The sequence below is a fragment of the Oreochromis aureus genome, linkage group 3 (genome assembly GCF_013358895.1).
Source record: "Oreochromis aureus strain Israel breed Guangdong linkage group 3, ZZ_aureus, whole genome shotgun sequence".
In the NCBI taxonomy this organism is placed as follows: Eukaryota; Metazoa; Chordata; class Actinopteri; order Cichliformes; family Cichlidae; genus Oreochromis; species Oreochromis aureus.
Window position 1 is genome coordinate 31,551,012 of NC_052944.1, and position 11,045 is coordinate 31,562,056.

The following is an 11,045-nucleotide window of genomic DNA, read 5'->3' on the forward strand; positions in this document are numbered from 1 at the left end:
CATCATGTTAACATTAACATCTGGAACACTGGCAGGTAACACTTTTCTTCTACGAACAACACATTCAGCTCTACATTTATTAGGTGCAATCTAGCACAAGTTTGCAAAAAGTGCAGCCAATGATGGAGCAAAGTTTCATTCATAATAAAATGAATCCATCTCAGTGCAGGCTTTGCATGTGTTTCTACCACGATAGGTGAGATCAATAAGATGCAAAAGTGCTGGGGACTCTGTATGGTTGTGCAGACTGACACAGCTGTTCTCTTGATAAATCTGACAGCTCAGAGATGCATAAAATACACATAAAATGCATGACATGGGCAAAATAGGAGCTACTCTTGTGACTCTACATTCAGTGCATTATGCAGTAAATACCCTTTTGCAAACCTCTACAAATTCAAATATAATAACTCCAAATTTAACACTGGACCTCAGTGCATATCTATATGAATATAACTATATCTGTATCTCTCTCTATAGATATATATATTGCTCATTCCCAGCAAAAATGTAAAAATAGCCCTCTTTGTTTTGATTAATAACTATTTTTTTTCTAATCAATTAGGTCAACTTCTTTACAACCTGGCACTGAAACAAACAGCTGTCCAATCTTCAACCAATGGCTCTGTGGGTATTGCTGGTAAGGCAGTTGATGGGAGAAGAGATGCAAGCTATAAAACTGGATCTTGCACACTTACCAATGTACAATCTGATCCCTGGTGGAGAGTAGACCTGGTAAATGTTTATACAATTGGGACTGTAATGATAACCAATAGAGATGAATTGGAAAACAGGCTGGATGGTGCTGAAATCTGGATCGGAAATTCTACAACAATCAGTGACCCTGAAAGCATCAGGTGAAAGAGCTTGAGATATACCCATAAGTCAGTAATCATCATATCAGTAGGACTTATTCATTTTTATTCCTATACTTTTTCTTTTTGACTGTTTCATACACAGGTGTGCCGTCATCTCCCACATTCCCAGCGGACAAGCATTTTACTTTCCATGTAACTCTATGAAGGGACGCTACGTCACTGTGTTTCTACCAGGAAGTGCAAAGGTCCTGAGTCTCTGTGAGGTTGAAGTGTACTATGGTAAACACCTTTAATTCTGATGCTGATACAGAAGACTGTAATTCACTGAGTCAAAGACCAAATGACGGCATTTATGCCAGGCTGTTGTTGATTACTAAAACCATTATAATGATTCTTTATTTTTTTTATATCAGTAAGGGTTGTCAGAGCCCAACCAAAATAAATTATTGTCTTCTTGGTTTTCCTTCAAGGATACCCATTACCCAATGTGGCACTCAAAGGAGAAGCTACCCAGTCATCTACACTCTCTCTTGCCACGGCGTCCAAAGCCATCGATGGCAGACGGAACTCGTTCTACAGCAATGGGTTCTGTAGCCACACGGCTGAAGACGAGACCAACCCCTGGTGGAGGGTGGACCTGCAGCGAAGCTTTACAGTCACTGCTGTAAAAGTCACCAACAGAGGAGACTGCTGTGCTGAAAGACTGGATGGAGCTGAGATCAGAATAGGAAACTCACTGGAGAACAATGGAAACAATAATCCCAGGTGATGATGACTTTATATCAGGCAGCGTTCATTGTGATTTTTTTCTTTGTTTTATTTTAGAATAAATTGGACAGCAATGTTCCAGCAATTATAATATACATTTTATCCACCACAGGACTAGTTCAGGACTCCATGTTACCTCCTTAACTGGAAGTCTACAATACTAACATAATGCTGCCCCCACCCTTTCTGCTGTCAGGTGTGCTTCCATCTCACATATCAAAGCAGGTAAAACCTACACATTCCAGTGTGACGGAGGCAGCATGGAGGGTCGCTTTGTGAACGTGTTTCTTCCTGGACAGAAGAAGACTCTCACCCTGTGTGAAGTGGAGGTGTATGCTGCCCCAGCAGGTAGAGCTTTAAGTGACTGGATCTGATCTACTGAAAGACATCTGCCTGATACTGTTTCATACTTGTTTGTTCTTTTCATCAATTTAGTTGAACCGCTTCCAAACGTGGCCTTATACAAACAAACAGTACAGTCATCAACTTGGTATGGGCCAGTGTTTGGGCCTTCAAAAGGTGTCGATGGATGCAGAAATGGAGACTTCAACATAGGATGCTGTTCTTGTACTGCAGAAGAGCTGGGTCCCTGGTGGAGAGTAGACTTGTTAGCTGTCTATAAAGTCAGTGCTGTCACCATCATCAACAGACAAGACTGTTGTCCTGAAAGGATTCTTGGGGCAGAGATTCGGATCGGGGACTCGCTGGATCAAAATGGTAACCAAAACCCCAGGTGAGGTATTATTTCTGATAAATGGAACATTTCTCCATAAACATTAAGTTGAATAAGTTTTCTTTATTTAAACAATGAAAAACTAATGTCTGAACATAGTTTTAAATTCTGATCTATCTTTTTCTTTGTTTTTTCTCTAAATCCATCAGTTGTGGTATGATTACATCATTAGCGGGTACATCAACATACACATTCCAGTGTAATGAAATGGAAGGTCGCTACGTCATTGTGATCATACCAGGAAGAAAGACTTTCACAACCCTGTGTGAAGTGGAGGTGTTTGCTTCTCTGTCTGGTAGGGTCTTGGGGTGTTATTTTTAGATATTGTTGTGATTTTGTGTGCTTAAAACATTATTGTAAGATTTGAACTGTTGTTTTGCTTTTTTCTCGTATTTACCATTGTTCATAGAACCAAATGAACTTCATGCACTTTGCTGACCTTTTAGCTTTCAGTGTCCAATTATAATACAGAATATTGCAATGGAACATGTTAAAATGAAAGGAAAACAATAACAACCAAATATGGCTTAAACAAACAGAATCCTAAAACAAAGTACTTCACTACAGTGCCAGAAGCTGTCACTCTTTTACCAACTCCTCCACCTCCTCCTCCGCCTGTGAGCGTGCAGCTTGGTGGCAGGAACGTGACGGTGGTGGGAGAGAGGCTCTGCTGGTCTGATGCTCTGATGTACTGTAGACGTTATTACTGGGACCTGCTCAGCCTTCACAGCCAACAGGAGCAAAGCGAGTTGGAGCAGCTGCTGGGCCTCATTCCTTTCCTCCTCACAGACCACGTCTGGCTGGGACTGCGCAGGTACTGATAGCTATAGATACATTTAGTTGATGTACATCTACAGATCAGTGAATCAGCATGACATAATATAAATGACATGGTACTGCTCTCCAGTTACAAGTGTAAAGTGTAAATGACCAGAAATAAAAGTCAAATGACCTCAAAGAAACAGGAGAAACGACCAAATAAAATAACAAAGGAAAAACAAGATAAACCAGAAAGAAATACAAACAATGTACAAATTTACTGAAAACAACTACAAGCGGGGAAAAGAAGAAATAATTCCTGAAAACACAATGACCACGAAAAACAAAAAATCCAGTCTACAAAATATTTACTCGTTTTCTGATCTTTTACCCAATTGTGTGTCATAGGGCATACATTTTTTTCCACAGTCAGTAAAGAAGAATGATGTAAATTTAAACTGCTGCAACATAATAGGAGGTCAGATGCCCCGCCTCTTAATGATTTGAATTCAGGAAATATTCTCAGAAGATGCAGATCTTTAAGTCAAATGTTTTGTGTTGTTGTGTTAATAATATAGATAAATATCAGTCAATTAGGTTGTGTGAAATGTCAATAGCAGCATTTTCATTCAGTTTACATCTATCCACTACTTTCTGTCTAACAGATCCCTCAGAGGAGACGAGTGGTTCTGGATGTCTGGATATTCCATGAATTTCTTAAATTGGCCACAAGATTTTGTTCCTGACAGTTACTCCAGCACCTGTGGAGGCGTGGCCAGCACAGAGAACTTCCTCTGGCAGGACCAGCCCTGTGAGGAGAACCTCAACTTCATCTGCCAATCAGGTTTTACTTACACCACATTAAGGCTTGTGTGCTTTTATTGTGCATTGCTTTAGTTTAACTTTTCCTCATGTTCTTTCAGGTGCTGACGATGGCGTGCAGAGAGTTTATTTCTCCAGCACCAAGGATCCAACAAGTTCATAGGAAAATCGATGACACAGTATAAACTGTGATGCATAGTTTTGTTTGTTAGAAATAGTTTTCATTTGAAATTGTTTTGCAATTTAATTTAATTTAAACTGTTCTTAGAGACATTCTGTAACTGCATAAAACACCACGTTTGTTTTTTTCATAAGTTGAAGTTATGAATAAATTATTTGTCTTCACATTTTTTCCTGTCCAATTTGTCATATTGCTCATAGTAATTTTAGTAATTGTATTTATGCAAAACACGTGAGCTTGTTCCTTTGCAATATATATAGTAATAAATGCCTATAATCGTGTCTCTAGTTATGGCAAAGACTGTAATGATGAAATGCAGGTTACATTTGATAAAGGCAGGACTGAACTACAAATTCAGTAAAGTAATAAAGTTTGCATTAATAAACAAGTACAGTGGTACATTATCAAATATACCAATATCTATATATATATATAGTTTGGTTTTTAGTTATGGATAAGAATAAAGTTTATAAGCACTTCACACTACCAGGGTTCCTTTTTCAGGGTCAAAATCGAGCACTTTTTAAGCACTTTCAAGGTCCCTTTTCAAGCTTTTCCAGCACATCCCCCCGCCCCGCCCTCACTCAGACCCTCAGTCCCTCAGTAAGACCATGTGAAAATTAAAACAAATCATCCTAGGTGAACTTAAACACCTTTGTTCCCCTTTTGTTAAGACAGAGAAAAACGCACCACACAAAAATACTGCAAAAGGAAACGGTCGCCTTATTATGGAGCCCCACAAGGGACATGGTAGAAAAAAAAATTAAGACAAACTTTTGCGAGATCTCGCAAAAGTAACTCAGGATCTTGCAAAGGTAACTCAGGATCTCAAAAAGTTTTGCGAGATCTCGCAAAAGTCCATACACCTCCAAATCAGCACTGAAACCTTAGAAACAACCACAGCAATGGAGGACACACACCCATTTGAGCGATTCATAGATTTTTACTTTGAGCTTGGACTAAACTATAAAGACATTAAAACTGTGCTTGGCAGTAGACACAGTTTTCATATAAGCGAGAGACATCTGAAGAGAGTTCTTAGTGCAAGGGGACACACTCGTCACAAAGCGTACTCTGACCTGGCCGTCTTGGTTGAATTTATTGACAACCAATTGCAGTACTCTGGGCAGCTTCACGGATACTGATGGATGTACGCTAAATGCAGGGAACATGGACTACGCGTGAGGAAAGAGGATGTGCACTTGGTGTTGAAGGAGCTGGATCCCCGAGGCGTCGCACTGAGGCAAGCAAGACGTTTCAGGCGAAGGAAATATTTTTCAAAAGGGCCGAACTTCATCTGGCACATGGACTCCTACAACAAACTGAAGCCATATGGCATCTGTATCAATGGTAGTATTGATGGTTTCTCGAGAAAAATAATCTGGCTTAATGCGTAGCCTACACAACAAATAGTAATCCGAAAGTGATCAGGGGGTATTACACAGAAGTGGTGCAGCGTTTAAAGGGCTGCCCTAGAGGGGCGATCTTGGAACTGAAAATGGCCATGTTAGAGGCTTTCAGCGTTTCCTTGTGCCCGTGGCTCCTAACAACACCCTTGAGAGTTACTTGGAGGGAGCAAGTACCACCAATCAAAGGATTGAATACTGGTGGCGTTTTCTACGCAGCCAGTGTCTGGAGTTCTGGTTATCCTTATTTGCAGACATCAGAGACAACGGGTACTTTGATGGTGGGTTTCTGGACAAAAACCTCCTTCAGTTTTGTTGCATGGGACTTATTCAGGTGAGTAAATAAATTATGTTTTGTTGCGTGTATGGATGCATGCGTGTGTGAGTGAGAGATATAGGAAACTGAGGAAGTGATAGAGAGGTAGTACACGAAGTATTGTGAGAGATGAGATTTGTGCCAGGTTTAGGGAATGGAGAGACTTGCAGGAAGAAAGAGACAAGACAGGGAGAAGAGGTTGAGAGGAGCAGGGAGTAAATGAAATGAAAATTGTATTAATACTATAATTTAGGCTTAAGCAATTGGCCGCCTTAAGGAAGAGCTCAACAACCAAGACTGCAGTAACATCTATGTTGAAGATGCTGACATAGCATATGAAAAAATTCTTAGTGATAATATTAACTCTTTACAATTTGGAATTATTTTGAGTTATTTTGATTGGAATATCCAAATAACTTTCAAATACAAAATACAATGATCAGTGACATAAAACAAATTGATTATTATGAGGGGAGTAGATGAGCCAAGCCGGTAGTAAGGACTAATGTAAAATATCACAGCATAACAGTAACAGGAGTTAGTGTGTGAAACACTTGTACAGATGACAATAGGTAAAGAACATAATTACAAAAATTCACATGATTGTTTAAAAATAATAAATTGCGTGAATATAAGAAATCTTCCTCTCAGTGACTGAGTTGTCTCATTTCTGTATTCTTTTTAACAGGATGAGTTGGATGACACTGCACAGGTTTGGAATACACACAGGCCATCGACAAACATCAATATCCCCAGTGGTCGACCTAATGTAATGTATACATTACCTGAGCTCTATGGGACAAGAGACTTCCTTTGCCCCACTGAAGAAGAACATGTTGAAATGTGTAAAACTGAGTGTGTTTTTCGACTGACCAAACCATGTGATCCCGATGTATATGAACTGTGCAATATCCTCATGACTGAGTCCCATCTGACTCCACCAACAGACCCATATCAGGCTGTGAACTTGTACATGCATCTAAGAGAGAACATCATGGCATTAGTGTAAATTACATGCACTGCAGCAGAGAACGTTTCTCAAAATTGACCTGTGCTATATGTGACAAAGCTAACTTCTGGATATTAAACAGACTGTAAACTGTAAGCTTTCTAGTACACAGTCATTTATGAGAATATCTTAAATCGAAATATTTATTGTTGTGTTCCAGGAGGGTCAGTGAACTAAAGTATAAAGGGGAGTCTCTGCCTGTTAATGATACTCTGAGTGTTCTTTAGCACAAAAACACTGTAATGTTCTGTCAAATGTGATCAAGTTCTATGTCTATGTGTATTACTTCGAATTACTTTAACTTTCTATTTGGCTTGATACATGGATCAAAACATAAGACACAAGTCTTAATTTAATGTGTTAGGAGTTTTAATGTACAGTGTTTACTCAGATAATGGTGGTTTATGTTGAGTATTTTGTAATAATTTTTAAACTGTGAGTTGGCATTTATTTACACCATCTGTATTTGTTAATGATGGAAATATTTGGGTGTTGATGTTGGCTAGAATACAGTTTAAAATCGAAGAGATAATCTATTATGCTTTGTTGCTTTATATATATTATAACGCCAACTGTCACACTGGCAGGCTACACAAAATGGTACTAAGGGGCATCATAATCTGAGGGGGGGGCACCTTGGCATTTTTCTAAACTCAAGTTTCTCAGTCTAAAAATATAATTATTTCATGTCATTTTTGCTATTTTTTTTTATATTTATTCTGATTCCAGACGAGCTTTCCTTTTTTAATGTTGGTTAAACAAAACTGAAAAAATAAAGAACTAAATAGTGACCTTTTGAACTCTTAGAATTTCAAATAGATATAAACATTCTTTTTTGGTCACTGAATTTATCTGAAGCTTATTTTATCAGTTGAATAATAAATTCTTTGCTGTTCATCAACAGGACAGGTGGGTGCAATTTCATTCGAATGCTATTTTTGCAAAACTCGCCACTTCTGTAAAGGTAGATATGTGTTTTTGAAGTACAGGACAAATAAACTGTGAAATCTAATCAATTTCTTAATTTTTTTTTTTTTTTGACTATGTAGTACAGACAACTAAAAAATTGCAAATGACAAAAGCATAGTGACAACATCTGTGTATGGACTGCCTGTGTTCCCAAGCACTTTAATTTCAGAGAAGGGCAGACAGAAGTGCATAATCTGTCAAAATGTAGCAATTATTTTATAATTAACCATATATACTATTTAATCCAATTTGAAATCCTGGCCTACAATCTCGATTACTCAAGAAACTGTTAAATCTGATAATCGTTGCTTGGTAATTTGTAATTATATAAGACAGTATAAAGAATTGTGGATCATTGAAACGATGGGACGAGGCGTGAGTTTCTCAAAATGGGCTCATTGAGTGCAGCACGGATAAGATCTTGGAGAAGCTTACGGCTGCCGTGAATACTCAGAACAAGACCTCTGAGCGCAAATTGGATCACATCTTGGGAAGTGCACTGTGGTCGTGTGTTCTCAGAATCTGCTCTTTGAGCACAAGAATGACAACATCACGGAGCGTAAGTCAGTCTGATAACATCATGGAGAAGCTCACGGCTCTCCAACAGGAGATTGAGTGACCAGTGTTGGACTGTTAGAACAGCATTGAAATTCATATGAGTTGTTCGCAGTAAAGTTAAAACCACCATCACTTCATGCGGATACCCCTTCGGCACCTGCTGCGGTCTCAAGGCTGGAGCTGAACAAAATACCCTGATAACAGCTGTGTTGAGACTGTTCTTCCCATTCTATGCAAGGCCACCTGGGTTGGCTGGAAGACTGTTTACTTAGCCTGGCAGGGCGAAGGACACTGTCTCAGCTGAACTCTGGACACACACACACATGCACACAGACATATACACACATGCAGATGTACACTCATCCCCCCTCCCCCTCCAAACGCCTTCGACGCTTATTCCCCTCCGATGCTGACGGTGGATCATGGAGACCAGCGCATAGGCTGCAGGCCCAGATGTACTGTCTACATTGGCTGTCTCTCACCCTTTACCCACCCCTGTTGCTTGTCATGTGTTTCTTTGGTGTATTAAGAGTTTTTTTCATGTGCTATGTGCAGAGGTGTTTTTTTCTGTTCTCAAACTGATCTCGCTGTTGGAGCTCAGTCTGGGGGGAGTTATTTTTTTCTCCTTATCTTTCCTCATGTTGTGCTTTTTCCATGTTATACCCCTCTGACCTGTCTTCCCCATGTGATGTTTGTGTAATGTATGTATGGTCGGAAGGGTAAGACGGCGCTGGCACGGCTGGCAGCCTTAACCCAATTTCCCTCGGGATGAATAAAGTATGATCAATCGATCAATCAATCAATCATCTGTATGTCACATTATGGCAAAGTCCTTTCAAAAAAGATAATGATGGCAATATGCTTTTTAACAAAACAACTAGTAAACATTTTGGAAGCTAATCGACGGGAATAGGACTTATTGTTACAAGATGATGTTTTAAGCCACATTTAGCACAGGCCACATCAGCTTTAAGAATGTGTAAACAGAATCTTATCATTAACTTTCAATAACTTTTTTCTCAACCATAAAGTGACATTCTTTACTAATTTTAATGGACCTTTCACTGTAAAATCAAATTTACACATTTTTCTATTCGCTAGCTGTAGTATTCATTAATCCACATTGTTTTAGTGTGAGCTGCCCAATTTTAGTGATATTGACTGTACAAGCCTACCTTTGTCTTGTTTCACATGGAACTTAATGCTTAGTAGCAATGTCTTTATGTAGACTTTATGTAGCTTCATGTAGTTTTTCGACAAGGAAGAGATCTCTACAGCTAATACCTCCCAAAACTAGGCAACTCACAACAAAACATTCTAGATGGATAAACAGCAGGCCAATGTGTGTCACGGCGGGTGACGCCGGTGTGTTGAGAGAACGTACCCAAAAGCAGACAATGAGAGAGAGAGGACACTGAACTTTAAACAAAAACGAGCCTTTATTCTGGCTGATGGCAGGAGTAAAAACAAAACAATGACAATGTGTACAGCAGATTTTGATGTGATCTGTCCCTTTAACGCTAAACCCAAACCTTGTTTTCAACAGAAGTGAAACATGCAGTCATTTTTAAAGTATTTTAAACAATAAAGAGTCCTTGTGAAATCTGAGGTAACATACAACTAAACCATCAGAAAATTCAATTGGTGACTGCTTACTATTCGGCTGAATGTATCAAATGCTTCAATGACAAATGAAAAAAGACAGAATTTATGAACCCAAGGATAATCATACATATAACAATTACAGCTGTAATCATTAGTACACTCATCAAGTTCAAATGATGTCCATTTCAAAGTAATTGCTGGAAAGGACTTTGTCGAACTCGGTGCGAAATTCGGGATAAGAACTGTAAGTGCATGGCACTTCAAGGGTAGCTCCACAGGTGTGAGCAACAGGCCTTCTGTTGAGCCCAGTTTCAGCATTAAAGCACACCAGAATTTTGTCAACACATATCACAGAAGGTCCTGTGCAGAAGCGCAGGATTTTTCAGCTTTTTTTTGACAAAACGCTGAAGATGGTTAAAGGTTGTCTGTTCTCCATGAGACAGCATCAATTTTGTTGTTTCAAATAGCTGCACTAGTCTTTTGCCTGTGGCCTTCTTTGTCTCATACAGAGACAACACACTTTCCTTGTCTGACAGTTTCAGCTGCAGACATGCCATGGGTGTGGAGAAGCAATCCATTATATACTTTGGCTCTTGGAGAATGGCCTTATGAGCCATTGTTTCAATGGCAGGCTGCATGTTGTTCTTAGGTGGTAGGAAGTGGGAACCCATCCTTGTAAAAAGGTCAAGCAGGGCCTCTTCATCGTTTTCATCCATTGTGCCTTGGAGAGCCTTCTCAACAGCTGATCTCTCAACAGGAGGGAGATAGTTGAGAAACAATGTCTACATCAACTGAGTCCATTCCGTGGATACAGGCTAAAATGAAAGCATTTGACAGCCTCACTGGAAAGACACCATGGTCTAGTAAGCCTTTCACCCATATCTGCCCAACTGCTTGCCATTCAGCCTCACTAAAGTCTGGCCTCAGCCTTGAAACTCGTTCATTTTCACCTTCACACTGTTCCAAAAATTGCTCCCAAAATGCAGTATAAACCTCCCTTGACACCCCAGCATCATCAACAGCATTTTCATTTACAAAGTTCATCTTTAAAGTCTCATTCATTATGCTACTGTCCATAAATACAGCCAAAAGATCATCAAC

The 11,045-nt window shown here is 39.4% G+C and overlaps 1 protein-coding gene across 1 annotated transcript; it reads left to right on the top strand.

Annotated features, from left to right (window-relative positions):
• Positions 1-4: 4 nt before the first annotated feature.
• Positions 5-4,103, top strand: LOC116319487. Its single transcript, XM_039600061.1, has 10 exons — positions 5-35; positions 566-857; positions 961-1,097; positions 1,289-1,583; positions 1,783-1,934; positions 2,022-2,319; positions 2,469-2,614; positions 2,887-3,133; positions 3,744-3,922; positions 4,002-4,103. The coding sequence occupies exons 1-10, from the start codon at positions 5-7 to the stop codon at positions 4,061-4,063; spliced, it is 1,839 nt and encodes a 612-aa protein (XP_039455995.1). The 3' UTR covers positions 4,064-4,103.
• Positions 4,104-11,045: the final 6,942 nt, after the last annotated feature.